The sequence below is a fragment of the Vanrija pseudolonga genome, chromosome 2, assembly GCF_020906515.1.
Source record: "Vanrija pseudolonga chromosome 2, complete sequence".
Taxonomy (NCBI): Eukaryota; Fungi; Basidiomycota; class Tremellomycetes; order Trichosporonales; family Trichosporonaceae; genus Vanrija; species Vanrija pseudolonga.
Window position 1 is genome coordinate 4,263,240 of NC_085850.1, and position 24,402 is coordinate 4,287,641.

Consider the following 24,402-nt stretch of genomic DNA (forward strand, 5'->3'; position numbering starts at 1 on the left):
TGGAGTCGTGTTAAGCGGCGGATACCGTCTTGGCGGAAAAGAGCAACATCAGCAACGATGCCGCAAGGATAAATACTGTGCGTCGATCAATGCGAAGAGCGTGATGCATCGTCGACAACGACAAGAGGAAAGACATGCATCGGCCCCATCGTCCATGTCACTCGACGCGGCGCGTCACTATCGCTGTCGTGCTCGCCCGACTCGCTTGTCCACAGCCTCGGCGTAACCAAGTTGCGACTCGGTGGGGCAGCCCAGCAGGGCGGCTGGCGGCTATGTCCGGCTGCAGCGGCGCGCCGGAAGTCACTACCGGCCATCCAGCCTAACCGCGTCGGCGGACTTGAGATGGCCGCGTAAAGCACAATGACTCACTCGACTCTGCGTCCATCTCTCTTCCTCTTGCATCCACTCTCACTCTCACAACAACATGTTCGTTATTGAAGGAAAGCGCGCACTCATTACTGGCGGCTCGGCGGGTCTCGGTGAGTCGTCGTTGTGGGGCCCGGTGGGGCGGACGGGCGGTGGGTGGGTGGGTGCGAGCTCGTTGTCGGCGTCGGCGACGTCATCGGCGACGGTGCCAGTGTCGGTCGTCGCGACTCGGTCTCGTCGCCTCACACGAGGCATCCACTCCCCCCGCCCCCCTACCCCCACCCCTAGCCAGCTCGCTGACGCTCGCCCGCTCCCAGGCGCCGCCGTCGCGCAAGCCCTCGCGGCCAAGGGCGCGCGCATCGCGATCAACTACTCTTCCAACGCGGAGCGCGCGCAGCAGACGCTCTCGGGACTCGCGGGGCAGGGCCACGTCCTCGTCCAGGGCGACGTCTTCTCGCACGACGGCATCAAGGAGGTCGTCGCCAAGGCGCAGAAGGAGCTCAACGGGGCTATTGACATTGTTATCTCCAATGCGGGCTGGACCAAGTTTGCGCCGTTCACCGACCTGAGTGAGGCGCCGTCGTGTTGCTGATTGAGCGCACAGTGCTGACACCCGCCCCAGACGCCGTCGCCGACGCCGACTGGGAGAAGATGTACCGCGCCAACGTGCTCTCGCACCTGTGGCTCGCGCAGGCGACCGAGGCCGACCTCAAGAAGACGGGCGGCTCGTTCCTCATCTCGGCGAGTGTCGCTGGCCTGCGTCCCAGCGGCTCGAGCATGGCGTACTGTGGGTGGCGCGGGATAGCTCTTGGCTGAGCGCCCCACTGACCCCACGCAGCCGTGTCCAAGGCCGCCCTCGTCCACCTCACCAAGTGCCTCGCCAAGGCCCTTGCCCCCTCGGCCCGCGTCAACGCCGTCGCCCCGGGCCTCATCCTCACCGACTGGTCGGCGGGCTTTACCAAGGAGCAGATCGACTTTGCGACCAACGCTGCGGCGCTCAAGAAGACTAGCGAGCTGGATGATCTCGCCAACACGTTTGGTGAGTGGTGGGGTGGGGAGGAGCTTGACGGCAGCGCCTGGGGAGGAGAAGAGCTGACACATGCCCAGTCTCGCTCGCCGAGAACTCGTCCATCACGGGCCAGATTGTCGAGGTGTCGGCCGGTCTTGGTCTCTAGGCGCGCCGCCCAGAAAACAGCGCAGAGAGGTTGTAGTGCACGAATGAAAGTCTTGAAGCAGGTCTCCAAGCCGTGACGTCATGGGCAGTGAGCAGTGTGTCGTGCATCAGAGATGCCTTGTGAGGCTGCGAGCCGAGCGGCATTAAGCAGAGTGCAATGCTCGACGCCGAGAGCATACAGCATGGTGCCTTGGACATCGGCGTCTCCATGTCCGACGCGTCGGATGTTGCTGCGGATGTTAGTCCGCCGGTGTGAGCAGTGGTCAGATGACGTCGGGGCATGTTGTGGCCGCGGCCGCGACCTTGAGCTCGAGCACCAACACTTCTGCGTGCAACTCCTCTCTCTCCTCATCATCATCTCCCACATACGCCGATGACAATGGGCCCCACCCACCTCCCGCCAGAACTAGTCCGCAACCTTCTCGGCGCGCCACCGTCCCCGCCAACCCCCGACCTCAAGTCATACCCAGTCATAACGCCGTCGACAAACAACATCGCATACCATGCCGAGCGGTCGTCCCCAAGCGACATCGACACGGCGGTCACCGTCGCCCACAACTACCGCCGCACATGGGCGAGCACGCCGCTGCGGAACCGCACCGACGTCGCGCGGCGCGCGGCCGCCTTGCTCCAGGACGAGTCGTCGGGCTGGGCCGAACGGCTGCTGGCGAGTAATGTCGCCGAGACGTCTGTTTCCGCCTGGTGGGCGTCCGAGCAGATCCGCTTTCTGCCAGGGTTCATGAAGCACCTTGCTAGCTGTGCCAAAGATGCGCTGGCGCCGGAGGAGGTCGTCGCGGGGAACTGTGAGTTGTCGGCTCTGGTGGCGGGCTGACGAGGAGCCAAGTTTACGCTCACGCGCGAGCCGTACGGCGTGTGTCTTGCGATCGGGACGTGGAACGCAGTAAGTAGAGAAGGAGTTATTCACCCTCCCTCGCGCGCTCGCGCTCACGCCCGCCAGGCCCAAGTCCTCACCATGCGCGCGGTCCTCACCCCGCTCATCGCGGGCAACACGGTCGTCCTCAAGACGTCCGAGGCGATACCGTACACCCAAGTCCTGTGGGCCGAGCTACTGTACGCTGCTGGCTTGCCGCGGGAGGCGTTGACGGTGGTTCATGTCGCTGTTGAGGATGCTGAGGAGTTGGTTGGGGCCTTGGTGGCGGACAAGCGGGTGCGGTGAGTCGCGACTTCTCCACACTTTGCCCAGTGTATGCTGACCCAGGCCCTCGCCCCCTCGCTCACAGCCACGTCAACTTCACCGGCACCACGCGCGTCGGGTCCATCATCGCCTCCCTCGCAGGCAAGCACCTCAAGCCAACGCTCATGGAGCTCGGCGGGAAATCCCCCGTCCTGCTACTGCCCGACGCGCCGCTCGAAGTCGCAGCGAGCCATATCCTCTTCGGGGCCTTCATGAACAGCGGCCAGATCTGCATGGGCACCGAGCGCGTGCTCGTGCCGGCGTCGCAGTACGACGAGCTGGTCGGTCACCTGCGCGAGGCGTGGGCCGGCGCCCAAGTAAAGCGGTACGCGACGATGCACGCCGCACACGCGGGCGACCGGATCCGCGAGCTCGTCGCGGACGCACTGGCGAACGGCGCGTCCCGCGTCCTCGGCGACGCGGGCGACGCGGGGGCGGGAGCGCTCGTCGTGCCCCATGTTCTTGGCGACGTGGGGCCCGAGGCCCGCCTGTATGCCGAGGAGAGCTTCGGGCCCGTCGCGGTGCTGATCAAGATCCCCGACGACGGCCTGTCCGAGTCGAGCGTGATTGACGCCATGGTCGCCATTGCGAACGAGAGCGAGTACGGCCTCAGCGCGGCCGTGTGGGGGCGCAACGCTGCCCGAGCTGCGCGTGTCGCCCAGCGCCTCGAGTGCGGCATGTGCCATATCAACTCGCCGACGCTGAACGACTTGCCGACCGTGCCGCATGGCGGGTGGAAGGCTTCCGGCTGGGGACGGTTCAACTCTTCCGAGGGGCTGAGGAACTTTACCCAGGTGGGTGGGGTGTTGACACCGAGGGGGCAGAGGAGGGTGAGGTCTGACGCCGACGCAGGTCAAGAGCATCGAGGTGCCGCGCGAAGTGTTCGCCATCCCGCTTGACACGCTCGAGCTGTAGCGAGCGAGTCGCGGCCGTGACCTGCCACAACTGTGTACGACTGTCCCGACCACCGCCCCATCACCACTGTATCAAAATCCACGCTCACAATCTGTAAGATACTATGCATATGAGTACGAGTCATTCGTTACGCGGTACGTGTGCTCCGCCGCATTGTCCATCCCAGCGGCTGCCGCCTACTCGGCGGTCTCAAACGGCGCGCCGAAGGCGTCGCGCTTCTCCAAGTCGAGGGCAGTGGCGTCCTCGAAGAAATCACGGCCCTTACGACGGTAAAGGCACTTCCTGTTGGGCGCACAGGACGCGCTACGGGGTCGTCAGCAACATCCCAACACCGGACCGCTCACCTGCTAGGACACCACACGTCGCCGCAGCACCTGGCGCCGGCGGGCATCACGCCCGACCCGCAGCACAAGTATCCAGAGGGCAGGCACGCGCCCGAGGCGGTACAGACACGGTCGCCGGTCTTGCAGCATCCCCCGCCCTTGCGGTACTTGTTGCACTGGTACCCGGGGGGGCAGTACTGGTTCCCGCCGCAGCACTGCGAGCCCTTGGGCACGCAGTACCTGTTCAAGCAGAGCGCGGGGCAGGACGCGCGGTTCTCGAGGGCGATGTCGGCGCGCGCGGCGAGCTCGCGCCGCGTGACGTCGACAGACTGGGAGAACTCGGGCGCGGCGCCCGCGAGCACCGAGTACAGGTCCTCGAGGTCGGCGGTGGGCGCGTCAAAGCCCTTGCCGGGGCGCGTGTTGTCGTGCCCGTCTTCGCCGTCCTGGCGGGGCGAGAGAGTCGCGGACGCCGAGGCGGCGAGAGCGAAGGCTGCGAGGAGGAGCTTGGGGAGCATTGTGTGTGTGATAGGAGTCGACAGAGCAGGTGAGAGCGAGAGCAGTCAGTGGGGGAGTGGCCTCGTTATATAGCCACTACCACCGCCGACCCGCGGCCATCCCGAAACGACGTCGCTCCAACAAAGTGTCCGTCTGTCTTGGCGCGCGGTGAGCGGTGCCGATAGAGTTGGCGGGTGAGTGGATGTGCATCAGCGTGAGTGGGTTGATGTAACAGTAGGCTGACTCGAGCTGACGCTCGTTGAGTGGGTCGAGTGGCAGCATCCGAGGTCCCGAGGCGGTGACTGCCGGCAGGGGGAGCAGGTGAGTGGCCGTTAAGCTCTAATCCGCGGTCACGACGGCCAGATCGGGGTGCCTCAAACGGCTGATGCCTGCTCACCCCCTGCGGCGCACTGCCTCACACGGGCACTTAGTTGGGCTGCTTGCGGGCTTGGCTTTCCGCTGGCCGCGGCGTGGGGTGGGTGGCCGTCATCGGCTGCAAGCAAGCAAACATGCTTGTGTGGGTCGATCCCGATCGCCCTGATCTGCAAGTACATGCAAAAGAGTGGTTTGTACTGGCTCTAGTCGCATTCGAACACCCTTGCAATAATCCATGTTGCCTCTTTGTCTCAATGGCGCAGAACCAAGGTTATACTCGAACACTAACAGTGCCAGTATGCTGCCAGCTTGACATGCCCCGCTATTGCCACCTCAGGGCGTGCGAGGCAGCCAGAGGCGACGCCAGGCGCGCCTGGAGACCGGTGACCGGCAACATCACGGCGGGCGGGGCACCAAACAGTGTCGCCTCGACATGCCCGTGGCCCCATGCACCACTGCTCACTGATGAGGTCCGGCGCGCAACGCGTCCGCCGACCGGCGGTGCGGAAGTCGGCGCTGGTGTCTTCGGGCGACGTACTGTACACCTTCATACCTCTGCCGTGCCGACGCCATCGGCGACCCGACCACCGACCGATAAGATGACGGACATGGCCGACGCCGAAGCCGAACGCCGCAACAACTCCACGGCGCAGGCGTACTTAATACGCCGGGGCGAGCATCGCTTGCCCCGCACAGCACACACCGCACACCATGACCAGCGGCCCGACCGCCCCCGCACCCCACCTCACGCCCAAGGGCAAGGCCGCGCTCGACGCCCTCCTGCACGCCGAGGTCGACTCGCGCCTCGTGCCCGCGCTCACTTTCGGCGCGACCACGGCCGACGGCGAGATATACTTTGCGTACGCAGGCGAGCGGGTGCTCGGGGAGCCGGACAAGGGCCAGGTCGACGCCGAGACGGGTACGTCGGCCTCATAGTATCCCGCTCACACGCAGTCATGTCATACCACTCGTGCACGAAGCTCATGACCACCGTGGCTGTGCTGCAGCTCGTCGACGCGGGGGTGCTGAGCCTGTCCGATCCTGCCGTGGTGGAGAAGTACGCGCCAGAGCTGTACGCCGTGCCCATCCTCGAGGGGTACGATGAGTCCGGCAAGGCGATCCTCAAGAAGCGCACCCAGCCCCTCACGCTCACACACCTCCTGACGCACACCTCGGGCATGACGTACGCTTTCATCAACGCGAACACGGCGCGCTGGGTGAAAGAAAACAAGCTGCCGGGGTACTTTGAGCACGAGGCCGGGCTGGCGGGCTTCGTCGTGCCGCTCGCTTTCGAGCCCGGGAGCAGCTGGACCTACGGCATGGGTATTGACTGGGCGGGGATCATTGTCGAGCGGGCGAGCGGGCAGACGCTGGAGGAGTACATGTCGGCCAACATATGGCAGCCGCTCGGCCTGAAGAGCATGACCTTCCTCCCCGGTCAGGACCACTTCGACCGCCTCCAAAAGGTGCAGACGCGGGACGCGAGCGGCGCCCTCGTCCCCTCGGAGCCGCTGCGGCCCATCTGCCCCAACCCGAGCATCAGGCAGCTGGCCGGCGGCGGCGGGGTGATGGGCACGCCGCGCGACTATCTGCGGTTCCTGCGGGGTATCCTCGCGTCCCAGAACCCGACCCCTTCAGCGGACAACCCCGCGCTCTTCAGCCCGCAGGCGTTCAACACGCTCTTCACCAACGCGCTGCCGCCGCGCGACGTGACGCCCGTGTACGCGTCCTTGGAGAAAGTGACCACCATGCAGTCGTACCACGACTCCGCGCACACTGCCAACAATGCGCAGTCGCTCGGACACAGCGTCGGCTTGGTCCTCAACTTTGAGGATAGCGTGCACGGGCGCAAGGCCGGTAGCGGGTGCTGGGACGGCGCGGCGAAGAGCCAGTACTGGCTTGATCCCAAGACTGGGATTGCGGTGAGTGCGGCGGGCGCCGCGCCGAGGCGAGGCGCGTGAAGCGGGGGTCGGCAACGCGCCCACGAATGATGTGCTGACCACCCCCAGGGTATCTGCTTCACGCAGCTCCTCACGCCCAACCCCGAACCGTTCATGGGGACGTATAACCGGTTCGAGCGGGCACTGTACGACGCGCTGGAGTAGCGTAGCGGGTAGCGGGGTATGAGGCACGAGGCGCGTGTCGGCCGGGGTGGTTGGTGAGCGACGCGTCTGCATTCCATACACTTGTCTCGATAGGGCAACAATGCAGAGATAGAAGTCACGCCGCAGCTCGGCGCCGCGGCGTGCGTCATGATAGCGCCCGCCGCTCGACCTCGCCGCTCGCCCACATTGCACAGGATCTGGCGTGCATGAATAGAGCTAGACATCTCGGAGCTGCCTGCCCTCTTGTCCGTGGCCGTCGCGCGGCACCCGGCCCAGGGCTGCGGGGGTGACTTGCCAAGGAGCGGCACAACCTTGATGTTCCTGAAATCACAATCTCGAGGTGCTCTTCCGGCGGTCAACGGCCACCATGCTGCAGTCTGTCTCGCGAGACTCGACTTGCTCAATGCAGAGCAGGCCACCATGCACGTATCGAGCGAGCTCGACTCTCCGCATCGAGCTTAGCCTGCGACCAGCTCGCGCCGCGTCCACGAAGCCGCCGGACTGATTTTTTTCACGGCGCGTCGGTCGCGGGACCCGCGTCGCCCTTAGAAAGTGAAACACGACGACCGACGCGCGATGCCGACATCACATCAAGTTGCTGCACCTGGCAACTACACAACTCAGCGGCGACACCTCTTCTCCCCATCACACACTTCACTACACCCCCACACACACCATGGAGTGGCTCTCAAAGACGTGCAACAAGGCCTGGAGCTCCGGCACGCTGGACTTTACGAGCGCGCAGGAGACCAAGAAGGCGCAGTACGACCTGCTCAAGCGGCACATGGGGGTAAGCCGTGCTCCTGCTGCCTGCTGGGCAAGCTGACCCGCCCCAGCTCGCAGTCCGCGGATGCCTCGCCGACTCCCTCGTCATGTCCGACCCCCAGCTGGCGACCTTCCTCCGCTTCGTCGAGCAGTGGGACCTCGCAGACCACGCGTACACCGAGCTCGAGGACGCGCGCCTCCGGAGGATCTACAACGACTTCACGTGCGAGGTCAACCACTTCCTCCAGCGCCGTGGGGGCGCGGCGAGGCTCATGGCCAGGCAGATTAGGGGGTATTACTCGCTCGACGAGAATGGTGAGTCGGTTGTCGTGGGGGCTGGTGGTGGGTAGCGGGCGGGCGTCGGCGTCATCCCTCGGGAGTGATCAACGGGCCGCGGCGAGGGCCCTGGTGTGCGGCCCAGCACCAGTCCACCAGCTCACATACACTCCCCGAACGTTCACTCACACCGCAGTCGACATCGTCACGCCTGGCCTGGACGCCGAAGCCGTCCTGAAAGAGCTCGCGGCCTCGACCGAGGCCGAGATCCGGCGCCTCTCTCCACCAGCAACCCTCCCCGCCGAGGCGCTCGCCGACCCGATCCCACTGCCCGCCAGCGCGCGGCAGTGCATCACGCACGCCAACGTCGTCATCGACGCGGTATCCAAGGCCGACTCGGAAGGCCTCCTGCACCGCGGGCGCCTGTTCCCGTCCGCGGGGCTCGTCGGCGCGCCGACGCACGCGCAGGTAAAGTACGAAGTGACCGAGTTCTACCGCCTCAAGGAGGGCAAGGACGGCGCAGTGTTGGGTTTTGTGGGGCAGGAGCGCAGCAACGGCGTGCACTCTAGCCTCGCGGGGCTGGCCGCTTGGCGCAAGTGTAACCGCCGCGGAGGAGGCAAGCCCGCCGTGAGGAGAACAAGCGCCGACAGCGCGGGGTCGAGTGCCGGCTCGGAAGTCGACACGAGCTTCGTGTCATCTGTCGCGTCGAGCGCCGACAGCGACGGCGAGACGGCGTAGAGGGGTTAGTTGTAGGCGATGGCCAGGCGCCAGCTGTGTAAGACTATGGACAGTCAGTGCGTGTAGACGGACACGGCCGCCGGGGTGCGACTGATTGCGCTGATTACTTACCCTCACCCACGCACACACACACGTTCTGATCGCGCTCACGGTCTGAATTCGCGCGCACGCGCCGCATAATACTGCTTCGCCGGCCCGAGCTGCTCAAGCAAGCATCGAGCGTGCACCGCGTGACTGTGTCGAGCATCAGCGTGCACCGCCTGACAAGGTCATCGCATCTGCTCGCTCGCTCGCTCGCCTGCTCACGTCTGATCCGCTCCACTCGCCGTTTCATACGCGTTTGAGGGAGGCGCTGCTGCTGCTGCAAGGTTCAAAGGTGTGCGCGTAGCCACTCACTTGTCGTTGGCCGTCGATAACAACACTGTGGGCGTCATAAAGCGACGCCTTCGCCACCACGACCACGACCACGACCTCACCCGCCCACCGCCGCCCACCCCCTCCCTCGCCACCGCCATGTCCCACACCCACCGCCAGTCCAACGCCTCGGCGGTCTCCAACGCGCCGACGGAAGCGCGGAGCATCACCGACTGGCTGCAGGACCGGCAGTCGTTCCGCGAGTGGTTCAAGCAGCAGCATATCGTCAAGCACCTGTTCCGGAAGTGGGACGAGATGCGGTACCGGCGCAAGGTGTTCTCGGACGCTGATTTTGGCGCGAGGGAGTTTGGTAATGTTTGGCGGCAGTTGCTTGTGCGTGTCGCCTCCTGCCAGACTGTCGGCTCGTAGCTAGCTGACATGGCGTGTCATGTAGACCGACTCGAAAGCCGTCCGCTCCGACCCAATCATCTCTGCCGACCACCAAGTCTCCCTCGTCCTCGGGCTGATCGACGCGTGGGAGAACGGAAACTACGAGTTCAACGACAAGAACATGTCGCGCCTCATGCGGCTGTACAATGAGTTTGTGGATTCCGTGCAGAGCTTTGCGCTCGACGCGGGCGGCGGCGCGCGGTTGATGGCGCGGGATATTCGGCTCGTGTATAACCTGCCGCCTGATGGTGAGTGGGGTGTGGGTGCGGGGTGTCCAGGCCGGCGGTCTGAGATGGAGGTGACGGCGGCTTGAACTCGACACTTGCCCTAGCTCCCACACCTGTGGCACCACGCAGCTGACGCCACGCCCACCCCCAGCCCCCATCGTCTCCGCGGGCGGCTCCGCCGAACGCAAAGTAATGGCCTCGCTCTACCGCAAGCGGCACGAACGCGTAACCAAGGCCCTGGCGACGAGCTACGCGTACCGGCGGCGCGAGGAGCTGACGCTCGAGACGCACATTCCCGACTTTCTCGCGTTCGGGCACCTGCTCGACCTCGTCAGCGTCGTCGAGCAGGCCGACATCGAGGGGGTGCTCGACCCCGTCGCGCTGTTCCCCCCGGGATGCTTCTTCCCCAACCATTACTATGTGCGCGCCAACCTGCACTCGTGGATCGATAACAAGCATGATGTCGGCTACACGGGGTTGATGGAGCTCTCGGCGTGGCGGGACACGCTGGAGCGGCCGGACGAGGGGCGCACGCCTCATCGCCGTGGGAGTAGTGTTGGGTCCCGGAGCGCGGCATCGGCGTCGTTTTCGTAGGCTGGTTTTGTTGTGGTAGATTGATTAATGTGCGTGTTGTTTCGTCAGACGGCGTAAGAGGAGACTCGACGTGGGAGCGCACATGAGCCATCGTTGAACGTATCCCAAATGTCCATCAGTTGTAAAAGCAACCCACTCATAACAACCACATGACGCTCTATCAACATCTCGCCCATGATCTTGCCCCTCTCCTCTCCCATGATCTTCCCCTCTCGCTCATAACGCCCCTCATGACAATGCGATCTCACCAACCAAACTAATAACGCCCAGGCGGCGGCAGCCGCGGCACAGGTGGCGCGTCCCGCGGCACGGTGAACGCGTCCTCGTGGTCGTCGTCGTCAGGCCGCAGAGGACGGTACACCGACTTGAGGCGGTTGAGCCCCGTACCCTCCGGCAACTGGCTGAGACGCTTGTGCCTGTCTCTCCGGCGGAAGTGCATCAGGCCAAAGCGGGACAGGAGAGCGAGGATGAGTAACGCGACGACGAGGATGCCGACCTGGGTGTGTCAGTGCCGCCATGCGCAGCCCACTCACGCCAATGCCAATCCACATGCCCGCCTTGGCTGAGATGTGGATGCCGCCGCTGCCAGCCGTCGGCTTACTCCGCCACGAGGCGACGGACGTCGCCACGTCGGTCGCGTTGACGCTCGGGAAGTTACTGGGAATCAGCGCTGCTCGCTTGAACCCCGCACACTCACTCGGCCAGCCGGAAGTTGACGCTCGACAGCGCAACCTTGCCCCCGTCAGGCGAGGTCAAGTTGAGCGTGTACTGCTGCGTCGGGTCGATGCTAGCGTACCATAGCGTCGTGGGCGGGTGCACCGTCTCGCGCCACCCCTGTCTCGTGTAGTTTGCCTCGCCCGACAGTGCAGGCAGGGACAGGTTGAAGCTGTACTTGCCCAGGTCGGGCCCGAGGGGCGCCTTGAGCTCGATAAACGTCGTGTTGACGGGTACACGCATCGACAGCACAGCATTGGGGTCGTTGGTCAGGACTGTGCCGGCCTGGTCGTCTGCGCTAGTTAGCCGGGCCGGTGGGCACGAGCGATAAGGAGTGTGGAGTGTCGGGCTGAGCGGCGTGTTCGTGCGGTGTGCGCGGCACGGCGGCGGTGATCACCGATCACCGCCGTGTCTCACGATCGTAGCTCGCTCGAGTCTAGCCTGCACTCCATCACACTCACCCGTGAACCAGTTGCCCTGCCGCGCATCATAGTACTCGTTCAGCGTCCCGTTACTGGTCAACGCGCCAATGTCCACCTCTGTCAACTGGTCGTCGGCTGTCGATCTGTCCGCCAGTCAGCCGTCATGTCCCACGCCACACCCACTCACCCCCACGCGTAGACGCTTGTCGTGATTTCGGCGTACGCAATAACGAGCTTGGAGTAGTACAGGCCCAGCGCTAGCGTGTGGCCCTGGAACGGCTGGGAGTCGGTAGCGAATATGACATTGCTTGAGCCCGAAAAGTCGCGGCACAGGAAGCGGCCGGTGTACTCGCTGCCGTCGAACCAGGCGTTGAGCTGCGTGTCGTTCTTGCAGTAGCCGTACAGCTTGACGCCGGTGCCGTAGAAGCTCAGCGTGAGGTTGCCGGGCGTCTTGACGCCCTTGGGGTTGGCCTGGTCGGCGAACACGACGCTGTCGGCATAGTCGCCCAGCACGCCCTGCGCGTACGAGGGCACGCCGCCAATCTCCCACGTCGTCGTCGTGTTGCCCGGCTGGACTTTTGGCGCGCCGGGGTCGAAGAGGTTATTTGGGCCGTAGGCAAACTGCGGCCCGTACGCCGGCACCGTGATAGTGTGCGAGGTGAAGCTTGGCGCGCGGCGCGGAAGCGGATGTGGGGCAGGCGTGATGGTCGCGCGTGGTGGGGCGGCGGTCGCTGCCACCCCTGTGGAGGTGGCGAGCAGGGCAGCGGCGGCGGCGGCGGCGGCGAGGACGAGGCGCATGGTGGTGCGTGTGTGCTGTTTGGCCGACGAGGCGGCTGCTTTGTGTGGGTTTGGGCTTTGCAGTCGATGCGGCGCGTCGTGTTAATGATGTGGGGGTTGAAGAGGAGTGTGTGCGCTGAGTGCTGTGCGTCGTCGAGCGCTGGGCTTGCTGCTGCGTGCTGCTGCACTGGTTAGTCGTGAGTTGAGTGAGAAGAAGAAGTCAAAGGTGTCGAGTGAGATACAGATCTCTTTGTTGTGTGCACAGTGCACAGCTGCAACATGCCATGGCATGCTGCTCGAGGTGCGTGCACGCCACCACCACCACCACAGCAACGACGCCGCTCAGACCGCCCCACCGCACGCCGCATCACGCCGCCGCCGCCGCCGCCAACGCCATTCTGCACAGCTGGTGCAACCGTGTCGCACTGCCCGCCTGCTGCTGCGTCGCAACGACACGCCGAATGCACCGCAACGCCGCAGTGGACATTGTACACAGCCCAGCCCACCTTGCCGTTCGTTTCTCGGGTCGCACCATGCAAGGCAAGCATAAGGGCTATAAAGGCGCGGGAATGACAACAGCCGCGGCGGAGGAGTGGGGTGGGGCAAAGTGGGCCACTATGGCGGAATGTGCCGGGGCGGTGCGCTTGGACCCCGACTTGGCACTGCCGCGCTATGCTATGCGGTGCTCGCTGGTCGTCGCCGCACTCGCGCTCACCATCAGCAAGGTATATTATGCCACGATGTGTCGTCGTCGACGTCCACTTCTTCTTGACGACCGTGCTTGCTTTGCACACTGATGATGATGGCGGAAAGCAAAAGCGAGGTACCCGCCAGCGGAGCGGATGGCGCGTCCACATTCCCACTGACGTGACGACGAGATCTCTGAACGGGGTATGACAAGATCCCCGCAGCGTGAGCTCACTGGCTCTGAGCCCCACATCATGACCACCTCGTGACCATGCTGGAGGTCGTCGTCGTCCCCTACCGCTGCCCCACTGCTCCCTCCAGCCCTCATCCTCCTCCCCATCTCGCCTCGCCTCCACCCAGTAAACGGCTCGGGCCCAAAGTGGATGTGCCTGAGAAACGCGGGGCTCCAAAGTCAATAATCTCGCATTGACGCGTTTTGAACTTTCGTCGCGGCGGCCCATCTCACTTCGAACTTCTTCTTCTTCATCTCTCCCTTCTCTGTTCTCGTTTGTCTCTCTTCTCGGCTCTCCTAATACTCTCCCCCTCAGCCTTAAGTCTCTACCAACGGGGGACTCTTACGCTACCTCAAAATGTGGTCTTCATCCCACACGCAGCGGCTGCCCATCGGCTCCCCGCCCTTCCACCTTCCCTTCCTCAACAACCTGCACGCCCACCTTCTTTCCGCTGCCCCCCAGCCCACAACGGCGCTCGACTACATCATCTGGGTGGCCCTCCCGCACGCCTTCTCTTTTCCGCAGGCGTACCTCTTGACGGCCCCGCGCGCCGACAAGCCATGGAACCGCGCCGCGCGCTTCGTCCTCGGCGTCCTCGGCGTCGCGGCCGTGATCAACAGCCTCCTGTCATACCGCCTACATGGTAAGTTTTCAGTCGACGTGGAACCAACCGCCCGGGGAAGTAAGAAGCCCCGTTCTGCCGTCGCACTCGTACGAGCCGCCGCGAGCGCAGCACGGCGCGCCGAGCACACGCACGGGCCCTCTCGATGTCCCTGGGCGCGCCGGCCCTGTGCGGAGTGAGAAGAGGAAGGTACAGTGGCGGCGTGTGGCTTGGCATGTTGTGGGCTATGGGGAGTTGTGGACGCCGAGTGGGGAGGTGTCGGTGTTTCGCATGGGACACGAGTTGAGATCATGACATTGCTAGGGAGAGTGATGAGCAGGCGCGCGCGCGGGCAGGCCTGTTTGCGCGTTGAGACGCGTCCGCGAGCCTCACCCAGCTCACACGCCCAGACCCCAAGTCCCAGATGCTCAACTACCTCAAAACCTTTGCCGACATCTTTGTCGTCTTCACCTATGTCGAGGGCGCGCTCCTCAAGCACACAGTCGTGGACCCATACACCCAGCGAAGGGCGTACGACCGGCCCCGATCGCACCTGGGCGCGACGATCAACTTCTTGCTCGAGAAGCGCTTCATCGGCTTTGGCTCAATTGGCATCGACCAGACGTCTGGACGACCAAACTCGGGCCGCGGGCCCAAGGTCGTCTGGTCAGCTGGTCGCAGCCCGCGCAGCCGTCGTGGTCGCGGCCGCGGCGGACGCAAGAGCTCCCCGCCATCGTCCGTGTCCAACATTGAGGCCGTGCTCGCCAACGGCCAGATCACGCCGCCCCGCACACCTGTCGAGTCGGAGATCGAGGTCCCCCGACACCTCCAGCACCTCGTCCGCGTGCCGATCATCCGCAGGCATGCGCGCTACCGCAACACGGCGATCCTCCGCCACGCCCTCCTGACAGCAGGGAACTTTGCGTCCCTCGGCATTATTCTCGGCCTCGCGAGGCAGTACAACGGCCCGATCCTGTCCTGGACAGACATTGGCGGCATCCTCCCCGGTGCGACGCTCAACTCTGCGCTCGTCGCCAACTTGATCGTCTCGGTCGCCCTCCTCGTCGCTCAGATTGCGGCGCTCCCCGCGGCAGCCGTCGTCCTCCTCTCCACCTTCTACCACCTCGCTGCGCTTGTCACAATCGGAACTGGCACGCTCGAGACGGAGAGCTGGGACATTGACCTGTTTGGCAAGCCCTGGGCGCCGACGAGTGTACTCGATTTCTGGGGTCGCCAGTGGCACCAGGTGTTGCGCGTGAGCTAGCGAGCTTATCGAACCAAAGCTGACACTGCAGCACCAGTTTGTTTCCATCGCATGCCTCGTCCTCGGCCTCTTTGGCCCTATTCTCGCACCATTCCCCGATGTAAGCGATGACCTGGCCCCGACTGCCACGCTCTCGCTCGTCTTCACATCCTTTGTCGTCTCGGGCGCACTGCACGCCATCGCCAGCGTCACGTCGTACCCTCCGCCCGAGCCATCAAAGCTGCTCCTCGCGCTCACGCTGAATGGTGCTGCCGCGGTGCTCGAGATCCACTTCAAGCGCGTGACGGGCAAGAAGATCGGCGGCCTGCTTGGCCGGCTATGGGCTGCCGCCGTGCTCCTGTCCGCGGGCAAGCTCATGGCGGACGCGTATGTCGCGGTCGACTGGGCCAACCAGTATCTATGGGAGCTGGCGTATCCTGTCGGTGGAGCTACCGACGTCGTCGCACGGACCGTGCTTGACGCCCTCGGCGCCGCCGCGGGAAGGTTTACGACTGTTGCGTGAGTCCACGCCAGATAGTCACTGGGCACTGTGAATAGACATAGAGGTAGATGTGATTAATGCCGAGCGCGGGGTGGCGGGTGCGCTGGTCAGTGGTCAGTCCGCTTCGGAGAGTCTGTCACGCGACAGCTGACAGCAATACACTACATCCTGGCCCGAACTCAAACAGCCACCTCCTTGAGCTCCTCCGGCGTCTCAGCCTTGAGCGCCTTGAATCCGCCCTCGAGGACATAAGCCTTGGACGTGGTGATGCCCTGCGCGTCGAGGTAGTCCTGGTACCAGCCCGCCGTGCGCTCGCCGCGCGAGCCGGCCTTGCACGAGTTACAGTGGAAGATGACCTGGGGGATGCTGCGGGGGTTAGCGAGCTCCGAGTCTGCATGGCGAGGGGCGAGGGCGGGGTTCAACTCCGAGGGTTGCTTGCTCAGACGCTGTTGGCGCTGGAGCTACCGACTGACGCGTCCCCCGTTTGCGCCCTCGCGCCTCGCCTACACACACCCGCTCACTTTTGCAGAAGCGGCCCGACGACCGGCAGCGTCTGGTACAGCGTATGCGCGGGGAGGTTGATCGCGGCGTGGTGGATGAAGTTTGATCCGGGGTCCTGCGTGTGTGTGTCAGCGGGAGAGCGGCCACCACATTCCTCTGCCCCTCCTCTATCCAACCGCCTCCGCCTCTCGCACCAGCAAGACATGGCCACCAACTCACGTCAAAGTCGGCGCGGCGCGCATCGACGACGATAAACTCCGTCCCGGCCTTCTTCGTCTTCGCGAGCTCGCGCAGCTCGGTGACGGTGATCTGCGGCGGGGCGCTCTTGGGCTTGGGGAGCGCGGCGTGCCAGGGGGCCTTGGTCGTCATGGTTCGGGCTGTTGTGCGGGTGAGCAGTCGGAGCATGCAATGGAAGAGAAGAAGAAGAAGGAAGAGGAGGGGGTGGATGGAAGTAGGTGGTGGTCGCTGGGCCAATTTGATGATGACGATATGCTGGCCGCGGGAACATCAAAACGGAAAGATCCGGGCGTGGCGGCTTGTTTGTTGAGAGGAGAAGTTTGCGACCATGCGCGAGGCGGCCACTCCACGATGTCTGCTTGCTTCTGGGAGGACTGCCTACGATGATGTATGGAGCTGCTGCATATGGATGGAGAAGGGATGCCGGACTCATGACCCCGCCGCATGTTGCCTCGCCACACTTTCCTCCAGTGCTTCGACGCTCGGGCACAATACATAGCACAGGATACAAAACCAAACCAAGCGCAGCATCACGATTAACATGAACACAGGTAACTATCGCACCCTTCCTACCTACGGCATCCTGCTCCAATGGCCCCCGTCAAGCCGGACAAGCCGCAGCGTACGCGCCGCCGCAGGCTGCTCGGCACTAACCCCAGTGGCTCTAGCAGCGTACGATCGGAAGCGGCGTAAGGGCGAGCTCGCCGTTCAATCCAGCCACCTCTCGCAGGTGAGTGAAACCGCCGGCGGCTTGGCGCCTGACTGGCGCCCAGTCCCAGGTCATCCAGCTGCACGCCAACCGCCTAGCAAAGGAGATCATCACGCGGCACCTCTCGCCACCCCCCGTCGACGACGTGCCGCCGGTCGGCCGGCCCCTGCCCCTGCCGCCACTGCCCTTCGCGGTGGCGGCGGAGCGTGTCGCACCGGTGTCTGCTGCTGTGCCACTGGACGCGGCCGACGAGGAGCCGCCGCCGAGCTATGAGGAGACGAGCGCGAGCTACGACGTGCTTAAGGCCGGTACTTTTCAGGTGCTGGACGCGCAGCGCGACTTGAAGGCATCTGTCCTACGCGCTCTGGGAGAGCAGAAGGGGCCGGTCCCCCAGTCGTCCTCCACGGTCGGCACAGGCGGCCAGGGAGAGAGGCCGCTGCCTGTCGTGCCTCCGCCAACACATGGTGCCATCGCCGATCTTCCAAGCCGCGCGGCGCAAGGGGCTCGTGAGCCGGAAAAGCGGCGCAACGCGCTCGAGTCTTTCGCGACATCTACAAGCCCGCCGCCCGTGCCCGTGCCATATAGCCGGCTCGTGCCGGAGAAGGAGAGGCAACGCGCCCTCGAGGCCTTCGCGATCCCGCCGCCAAAACGGCCTCTTACCACCGATCATCAGGGCGACGGCGACGGCGACGGCGACGTCCGCATCCAGCACCTTGAGGCGTTGCTGGCATTATTCGCCCCCCAGCTGGGCGACGTGGCGGTCGTCGATACGGCCGCGCTGGCCTCGCTCGCCCGGAAGGCTGCGGGTGCCACTGAGGAAAAGGAGGGTCAGGGGGCTGGATGACCTCGGTCTGTATGTATGTACTGTATTTAAAAGACGCCTGTGCAATGGCAGGTGGCCCCCATTGTGATGGCGAGGTGAATCACCGTTGCATGTGACTAACAGATCTAGAGTTCACACCTCCTTATGTATCCATGCGGAAGAACGGCACACTCAGGTTGCGAAAAGTTGCGTTAGAACCAACGATGTTGGCCTTGGACTTGTGTGCCACAGCTTTCCAGCCTGCACGAGACGCTGCACGAGACGCTGCACGAGACGCTGCACGAGACGATCGTGCCAGAAGCAAAGAGGTGCAGGTGCCGTCAGAAGAACCAACCACCACGGCCACTCGGCGTGCTCGAGCATTGCCAACGACTCACCCCGTGTCGCTGGTGACGAGAAGTGTCGAGTTCGCACTGGGCCACGCCAAGATGCAGTTGCTGTGCCTGATGGTAGGAGGAGTGGTGCTGTAAATAGCAGTGTTGAGAGAGCGAGGTGTGCGCTGCCAGTGCCCGTGTTGGGTGCGAAGACAGCCTCTGAGATCGACGAGCCAGACTGTTGTTCGACGGGCTTAGCAGCACCTGGCTGCAAGGCTAGGTATATCATGCACTTTATCAGCGTTCAACGCCCACCCGGGACACTCAAGCTCCCCAACTTCCTCAAGATCCAGGTAATGTTGTTCCAGGCGTTTAAGCCTTCGCCGTTACGCTGAGCGGCGATCAACCCCACCAGGGCGAACAGGGCGGCTGACGGGCGGGCAGTCGAGCTCGGACACTGCGGTAACCTGTACCCATGCTCGCTCGAATGCTCATTCCTGTGTTTGTTTGCGCATGTACCCTCCCTCCCTCAGTGTCGCCTTGTTTGGGAGTATAAAAGCGTGCTGAGGGCGCCCAAAAGCCACTCTTCACTCCCTCCGCAATCCACAATCCACGTAGCATGATATCTTGGCTACAAGCCGCCGCGTGGCTGGCGCTGGCTCCATGTGCCGTCTTGGCAACCTACACGCCCAACATCCCCTACGACTCCACACTCCACTGCGACAACCCCGGCGTTACCTATCACCCGTCCTGGACGCTCGTGTATCCGGCGACGCCGCCAAATACCTTGGAAAGCTACTTCCCTGGCACGACCGGCCAAGGGTTCGCAGCGTACCAGATCAACACGACAGCAAGCGCGTTCATCGCGATCCCGGTCTACGGCTTCGGCTTCAAAGACCTCGACATGGCGCTCACACCGTTCGATGCAACCCAGAAGACGCTGAACATGACCCTTCAGCTCGATAGCAGCACTTGGACACTCACGGTGCCCGCAACGCCATTGGCCAATATCTCTTCTCACGACTGGCCCAAGATCGACCTGGGACCATACTCTGGCAACAGCACGGCGTCGATGCGCTTCCTCAACATCACGGTTAGTAACATGATCGCGACATTCGTCAGCGTCCAAGCCGTCTACGCCGTGCAGTCAGACGTGTAAGTGTGTCCCCGCGCGCGGACGGATCGGAGACACAACTGACTGCGGGAAACAGTCGGGATGAAAGCGCAGTGATCCAGAGGACTGCATGGCTCCAACGAGCTACGAAGGTCAATCCAGTATTCTCTTGGGTCGGCAATTGGAGCTATGTCCCAACCATTGGCCGTGAGTTCGAGTGGGAGTGGGGGGCGGGGGATGGCCTGACAGTGTCCCTCAGCCCCAACGCGGCTGGAGCCCCTCTCGTCAATGAGCGGGACTCCTGGAAGCCAGTGCAGCATCCAGTTACCCGCCAACACCACCATGGTGGTCGTCAACGGCACGAGGGGGTATCAGCAAGGGACTATAACGTTCGCCTTGTCGCCACTTCCTCCCGTGACGGACATTCCGTCAACGATCCCAACTGACTGCCCGTGCAACTTGACTGCGGGGCTGTACCTCGCCCCTCTGGATCCTTCAGTGGTGTACAACCTGACCATGAGCGTCGGAGGAGGGGGCAACGCAGTCATCGCTGCCGTCATCGCAGTTTCGTCTCTCGGGTGAGTCCAGCCAACTGCTGAGGAGACCACCACTTGTCTGACAAGTCAAGCGACCCCAACTGGGCATCCGACTTTGGTGTCAACCCCATGACGACGAGTGGCTCCAACCCGACCAACTCGACCAACCCGAACACTGTGCATGGGAGAGGCGGCACCAGTGTTGGCGCCATCGCCGGGGGAGCGGTGAGTGCATCATGACCCCCGACGCGTGCTTGAACTCACCACGCAGGCGGGCGGAGCGGTGGGGCTGGCGCTCATCGCCGCGCTTGTTTTCTTCGTCCGGCGCAAGTGGAAGTGAGGTGTCACAGCCGGCAGTGGGAGGGAGACTAAACGTGCTCAGGCAATTGACTTGGAGGATCCAGGGCGGCGGCAGGTTGGATCTGTCGCATACGACAGTGGAGCCCTTCCGGGCTCCCTCCACGACGGCCACGGCCACGGGCACCACCCAGCCCGCGGAGACGGACAGCCTCCCCAAGGCGCGCGACAACGCGCCGTCCACGATGTCTGGGCCAAGCAGTAGTGTCCACCCCAAGTCGCTTGAAAGCCGCCCCATGTCAAGTGGCACGGCTTCCTCCTCCTCGGAGGGCACGTCGGCCCTCTTCTCGCTGAGCCCCCACGCGCAAGATGCCGGCTCGATGCACGCCCAGGCTCAGCTCCCGCCCCTGTACGACCCCGGTTGGCGTGGAGGGGGCGAGCCTGCGCTCGACGCAGCAGCCTCCACCGCAGCCTCCACACTGGGTGCCACGCTCTCAACTCGTGCAAGCACTGTGGTCTCGGAGAAGCGATAACGCGGGTTGACTGTTGGTTTGCTGGATGTATCGTCCGGGGGTTCTGGTTGCTACATCGCATCTCGGTGTCGGCTGCGTGATATCAGCTGTAGAGATACGGGCTTTGCTTGGTCGTCGGCGGGAGATGCCATGTGTAAGTACATGGCAGCCACAAATGCCTCGCGTGACGCTCGTGATACATAGCAACGACAGGCCGCACCCCACCACCCCCATGCATTCCATGAACGACGGGCTCGTATCCAGATCAGGCATCCGCTGCATGTCGTTGGCGGTGCCTCCCGACGACGCCCGCTGTGCATATCTGAGCCCCTCACGTCGGCATCGCATCCGAGTCTGGCAGCGTCGTTGTTATTTTTGGCCCACCGTTTGTTGTGACGAAGCGAGGTGGGCACCGAGAGGAGAGCAAGTTATAAATGACGCACCCTGCACTGCAATGCACGTTGCAAACCGACCACCACTTGACAATCCTCTTTACACCTCAACGTAGTCCTGATGGGTAAGTGTGGACGCAGAGCACGGCCTGACACCATACCAGACGATAAAGGCAGCACAAGTAGCGGCAGCAGCCCCGAGACGACGTCCCCCCAATCGTCATGGTGGCGCCGCTTCTCCACCTCGAGCCCGACATCCCCACCCCCCGTCCCGTTACACGCGCTGTCTCTCCCCACTCCGCCATTGGCGAGCGACACGCACGACGCAAAGATCGCATACCTCGTCGGCCGGGGATACGCCGCGCGCGCAGCGGCGAAGCAGCTGGCCGCGCACGACGGTGACCTCGCGCGCGCGGAGGGACGGCTCGCGCACAAGCTCCACTTGAAGGGCGTCCAGCCGACGCTCAGACGGCAAGGATGCCCCGTGTGCGATGAGCGCCGGAGGGGCAAGCAGAGCGGCGTGGGGATGAGCATTCGGGAGTGGAAGGCGGCCGAGGCTGAGGCCGAGGCGGAGGCTGCGTGAGTCGCGTGGGGTAGGGGGGAGGGCAGAGCTGACATGCAGAAGCGACTCCGACGGCGACGACGACCTCCCCGTCTATGCGGAGGACGACTACGCCCCCGCCTACGTGGTGCACAAGGCCGACACCCTCTGCGCGCTGTCGTCTGCTCGCGAGCGGCCCGCGGACGAGCGGGACGACCGCATCGCGCGCCTTGAGGCCATGCTGGCTTTCTACGCGCCGCAGCTGGGCGACGTGGCGCGTGTCAGCACCGCCGCGCTCGTCGTGCCCCGTAACAAGGAGGCGTGACACCCCACCCACTCTGGGCACGGCGTTGGTTCTGTCGAATAGCATGTTGGTTGTTGGTTCACTGTGATGAATGTTGTTTGTTGTGCCGAGCCGCGGCAATTGCGTCGACGAATGGCAACAAGTCGCGCATGACCACTGGCTGATAACGAGCAGACGCCGTCTTGGCAACTGGCACTACTGCATCATCATCATACTTCACTTCAACCCAGAATCTGACATGTCAGCGTCGTGCAACTCGGTCGCGCAGGACTCACCTCATCAACCCTCTTGAGACATCCTCCTCGTCGCTGGAGACTCGGCCGTGGCTCTCGATTACGCCGCCGGGCCAGTACAGCCATGGAACACCGCCTCGACGTTGTTCCCATCCGCGTCCGTGACGAACGCGCCATAGTAGCCGGGGTGGTACTGGGGACGGGGCCCGGGCTTGCCATTACACGTGGCGCCGGCAGCGAGCGCGGCAGCGTGGAACGCGTCGACCTGCTCGGTCGACGACGCCGAGAAGGCAACATGCGCGTCGTTGCTCCCCGCGGCGCGCTTCTTGCTGTCGCTGATCCAGAAGGCGGGCTTGCCGTCGCTGCCGAACCCGCCGACGCCGGCGCCGCCCGTGTGCTCGCGCGGGATCTCCATGATCAGCTTGGAGCCGAGGGGCGCGAGCGCGGCCGTGTAGAACGCCTTGGCGGTGTCGTAGTTTGACACTTGGACGCCGATGTGGTCGAGCATTGTGTGGATGGGGTTGGGGGGTTGGGCGAGTCGAGCGGGTAGGGGTAAGGAGGTGGTGTTGTGCAACGTTGCAACGCGCTCCAAGTCGTCCTTTATACCGCTGGCACTTTGGGACGCCTCGGTCCCGAAGTTGGTTGACGCGAAGCGAGAAGTGACGTCAACCACTGTCAACTGAGATCTATTCGCCTCCACCCACCCACCCCCACCCACCCACTTTCCTCATCCTTCCGACGCGCCGGGCTCGTCACGCTCACCGTCGGCGATGACAAACAATAGCACGGTGCGGCCGGGCTCAATCACGTTGGGAGCCGAAAGGGGCGTGCGAGCGAGCAAGCGGACAGCGCCCACTCAACCTCGCGGCGGCCTCGGCGCCGAGTGGGGGAGGGCAAGGCCCCCACCCCAGCCCGGTACGCCGGCAGCCGCTTACGGCTTGCGCTGGGTAAGACAGGCCTGACATCTTATTGACAAACGACAGTGTGGTGTCTGCTCACCGTCGTCTGCACGTTCACTACGAGGACGGCATGCCGAGGAAGCAGTGGCAGTGGCTCGGAGCCAGCGCCAAGTCCGAGCCGAGGCAAGGCGATCTTCTTTCCATTCCCTCTGCAAGTCTGTGCCAACAGAGCCTGATGGCAGTGCTAGCCAAGCTCACTCACTCATCCACTCACGCTCCCCTCGAGCCACGCTCACTCACTCACTCACTCACTCATTCACTCACTCGACTACAGAAGGCAGACTTCGCTTCCTCGCAGCACCCTACATCCCACAAACACCACACAGTCGTCTGGCCACAGCCCAGCCAACCCAAACTCGCTCGCACCGCACAGCAACCTGTGAACGTCACCAACGGTCCCATGGTCGTGATTGCTTCCCACTTCTCAAGTGCACGAGCCAAGCCGCGGGGTTCTCACCTCTCGGCGGCGGCGCTCGTGGCCCAGGCATAAAGGCTCCTGCCGGACTCGCGAGACGATCAACCCACCCACCCGCGCAACACCATGCCCAAGCTCGCCGTCCTCCTCGCCGCCCTCGTGCTCGCCCTCGTCATGGTGACCCTCACGGCCGCCGCGCCAATCGCCCACACCGACTGGCGCGACCTCGCCCTGCGCGCCCTCGCGCCACCTGCCAAAGTCGAGGTGTGCCCCCGGCCGGTGGTCAAGAGCTTGCGCGGGCGGCGCGTCGTGATCGCCGAGATGCCGGTGCGGCCTGGGGGGTGAGTGCGCGCGGCTGGGGCGGGCTGATGCGAGGCGCGCGTAGAGATGTCTTCTGACATGGACCAAGCGTTGCTCGTACCTGCGCTCCTGCGCCGATTGCCTCGCCCAAGACCACGGTTGCTGTTCGTCGTCGTGCCCTCCAGATGGCGCCAGGCTCCTAAACCCCCCTCCCCCTCCCTCCCCCTCCACCTAGCGCTGGCCAACAGACAATGACAATGTATGCGAGTGGACGCTGTATTTTCTATGCATCAGACACCCAAAAAGAATCTTTGCTGTCTATTCCTCATTCCAAGGTATGATTTGAAACTGCTTCAACCTAACCAACGCCAGCGCGAAGCTATTGGTGTGACCACGGTTCTGCTAAATACCCTTTTAACCCCTTTGTCTATGCGCAGGGCCAGTAGTATTAGACATCCCCGACTAGTGACTCCAATTAGTCGGCCATTAACGCCGACGCAATGCCGACATTAACAGCGTGACTAATCTTGAATTTACCCGGTAATAGGGGTCCTTTAAGGGACCTATCGACCGTCACAAGGTCTCCTATTACCGGTTGGTTTCGTAATGCACTAGCGGCCTAGATATTCACAGTGTAATAGGTGTCTTGGAATAGTCACAATGGAGATAGACTCCAAGACACCC

General features: G+C 63.7%; 15 protein-coding genes across 15 annotated transcripts; 11 read left to right on the forward strand and 4 right to left on the reverse strand.

The window, feature by feature from the left end:
- Window positions 1-385: 385 nt before the first annotated feature.
- gra-orf6 (Granaticin polyketide synthase putative ketoacyl reductase 2) lies at window positions 386-1,603 on the forward strand. Its single transcript, XM_062769934.1, has 5 exons — window positions 386-479; window positions 684-935; window positions 989-1,153; window positions 1,205-1,405; window positions 1,474-1,603. The coding sequence occupies exons 1-5, from the start codon at window positions 425-427 to the stop codon at window positions 1,539-1,541; spliced, it is 741 nt and encodes a 246-aa protein (XP_062625918.1). The 5' UTR covers window positions 386-424; the 3' UTR covers window positions 1,542-1,603.
- Window positions 1,604-1,919: 316 nt separating this feature from the next.
- On the forward strand, window positions 1,920-3,773 carry vdh_0 (Vanillin dehydrogenase; the record flags this gene model as incomplete). Its single annotated transcript, XM_062769935.1, has 5 exons — window positions 1,920-2,343; window positions 2,380-2,441; window positions 2,499-2,713; window positions 2,782-3,529; window positions 3,588-3,773. 5 exons carry the CDS (start codon window positions 1,920-1,922, stop codon window positions 3,648-3,650), a joined length of 1,512 nt encoding a protein of 503 aa, XP_062625919.1. The 3' UTR covers window positions 3,651-3,773.
- Window positions 3,774-3,826: 53 nt separating this feature from the next.
- On the reverse strand, window positions 3,827-4,488 carry LOC62_02G003401 (uncharacterized protein; the record flags this gene model as incomplete). Its single annotated transcript, XM_062769936.1, has 2 exons — window positions 3,827-3,953; window positions 3,995-4,488. 2 exons carry the CDS (start codon window positions 4,486-4,488, stop codon window positions 3,827-3,829), a joined length of 621 nt encoding a protein of 206 aa, XP_062625920.1.
- Window positions 4,489-5,554: 1,066 nt separating this feature from the next.
- lovD_4 (Acyltransferase LovD) lies at window positions 5,555-6,948 on the forward strand (the record flags this gene model as incomplete). Its single annotated transcript, XM_062769937.1, has 3 exons — window positions 5,555-5,762; window positions 5,798-6,765; window positions 6,853-6,948. 3 exons carry the CDS (start codon window positions 5,555-5,557, stop codon window positions 6,946-6,948), a joined length of 1,272 nt encoding a protein of 423 aa, XP_062625921.1.
- A 676-nt stretch (window positions 6,949-7,624) lies between these two features.
- Window positions 7,625-8,727, forward strand: LOC62_02G003403 (uncharacterized protein; the record flags this gene model as incomplete). The annotated part of the gene is made up of 3 exons (XM_062769938.1): window positions 7,625-7,738; window positions 7,785-8,028; window positions 8,186-8,727. The coding sequence occupies 3 exons, from the start codon at window positions 7,625-7,627 to the stop codon at window positions 8,725-8,727; spliced, it is 900 nt and encodes a 299-aa protein (XP_062625922.1).
- Window positions 8,728-9,240: 513 nt separating this feature from the next.
- On the forward strand, window positions 9,241-10,352 carry LOC62_02G003404 (uncharacterized protein; the record flags this gene model as incomplete). Its single annotated transcript, XM_062769939.1, has 3 exons — window positions 9,241-9,474; window positions 9,536-9,779; window positions 9,910-10,352. The coding sequence occupies 3 exons, from the start codon at window positions 9,241-9,243 to the stop codon at window positions 10,350-10,352; spliced, it is 921 nt and encodes a 306-aa protein (XP_062625923.1).
- Window positions 10,353-10,608: 256 nt separating this feature from the next.
- On the reverse strand, window positions 10,609-12,286 carry LOC62_02G003405 (uncharacterized protein; the record flags this gene model as incomplete). Its single annotated transcript, XM_062769940.1, has 5 exons — window positions 10,609-10,848; window positions 10,886-11,009; window positions 11,050-11,359; window positions 11,528-11,631; window positions 11,676-12,286. The coding sequence occupies 5 exons, from the start codon at window positions 12,284-12,286 to the stop codon at window positions 10,609-10,611; spliced, it is 1,389 nt and encodes a 462-aa protein (XP_062625924.1).
- Window positions 12,287-13,542: 1,256 nt separating this feature from the next.
- On the forward strand, window positions 13,543-15,552 carry LOC62_02G003406 (uncharacterized protein; the record flags this gene model as incomplete). The annotated part of the gene is made up of 3 exons (XM_062769941.1): window positions 13,543-13,828; window positions 14,197-15,041; window positions 15,082-15,552. 3 exons carry the CDS (start codon window positions 13,543-13,545, stop codon window positions 15,550-15,552), a joined length of 1,602 nt encoding a protein of 533 aa, XP_062625925.1.
- Window positions 15,553-15,678: 126 nt separating this feature from the next.
- On the reverse strand, window positions 15,679-16,477 carry LOC62_02G003407 (uncharacterized protein). Its single transcript, XM_062769942.1, has 3 exons — window positions 16,252-16,477; window positions 16,053-16,147; window positions 15,679-15,897 (listed from the first exon to the last, which is right to left on the reverse strand). The coding sequence occupies exons 1-3, from the start codon at window positions 16,435-16,437 to the stop codon at window positions 15,711-15,713; spliced, it is 468 nt and encodes a 155-aa protein (XP_062625926.1). The 5' UTR covers window positions 16,438-16,477; the 3' UTR covers window positions 15,679-15,710.
- Window positions 16,478-16,860: 383 nt separating this feature from the next.
- Window positions 16,861-17,822, forward strand: LOC62_02G003408 (uncharacterized protein; the record flags this gene model as incomplete). Its single annotated transcript, XM_062769943.1, has 3 exons — window positions 16,861-16,891; window positions 16,929-16,999; window positions 17,043-17,822. 3 exons carry the CDS (start codon window positions 16,861-16,863, stop codon window positions 17,820-17,822), a joined length of 882 nt encoding a protein of 293 aa, XP_062625927.1.
- A 912-nt stretch (window positions 17,823-18,734) lies between these two features.
- Window positions 18,735-19,274, forward strand: LOC62_02G003409 (uncharacterized protein; the record flags this gene model as incomplete). The annotated part of the gene is made up of 1 exon (XM_062769944.1): window positions 18,735-19,274. The coding sequence occupies one exon, from the start codon at window positions 18,735-18,737 to the stop codon at window positions 19,272-19,274; it is 540 nt and encodes a 179-aa protein (XP_062625928.1).
- Window positions 19,275-19,745: 471 nt separating this feature from the next.
- Window positions 19,746-20,595, forward strand: LOC62_02G003410 (uncharacterized protein; the record flags this gene model as incomplete). The annotated part of the gene is made up of 4 exons (XM_062769945.1): window positions 19,746-19,807; window positions 19,858-19,990; window positions 20,037-20,101; window positions 20,148-20,595. The coding sequence occupies 4 exons, from the start codon at window positions 19,746-19,748 to the stop codon at window positions 20,593-20,595; spliced, it is 708 nt and encodes a 235-aa protein (XP_062625929.1).
- A 456-nt stretch (window positions 20,596-21,051) lies between these two features.
- On the forward strand, window positions 21,052-21,903 carry LOC62_02G003411 (uncharacterized protein). Its single transcript, XM_062769946.1, has 3 exons — window positions 21,052-21,091; window positions 21,131-21,545; window positions 21,589-21,903. Exons 1-3 carry the CDS (start codon window positions 21,088-21,090, stop codon window positions 21,830-21,832), a joined length of 663 nt encoding a protein of 220 aa, XP_062625930.1. The 5' UTR covers window positions 21,052-21,087; the 3' UTR covers window positions 21,833-21,903.
- A 241-nt stretch (window positions 21,904-22,144) lies between these two features.
- On the reverse strand, window positions 22,145-22,552 carry LOC62_02G003412 (uncharacterized protein; the record flags this gene model as incomplete). Its single annotated transcript, XM_062769947.1, has 1 exon — window positions 22,145-22,552. The coding sequence occupies one exon, from the start codon at window positions 22,550-22,552 to the stop codon at window positions 22,145-22,147; it is 408 nt and encodes a 135-aa protein (XP_062625931.1).
- A 992-nt stretch (window positions 22,553-23,544) lies between these two features.
- On the forward strand, window positions 23,545-23,921 carry LOC62_02G003413 (uncharacterized protein; the record flags this gene model as incomplete). Its single annotated transcript, XM_062769948.1, has 2 exons — window positions 23,545-23,759; window positions 23,828-23,921. 2 exons carry the CDS (start codon window positions 23,545-23,547, stop codon window positions 23,919-23,921), a joined length of 309 nt encoding a protein of 102 aa, XP_062625932.1.
- Between the last annotated feature and the right edge of the window lie 481 nt (window positions 23,922-24,402).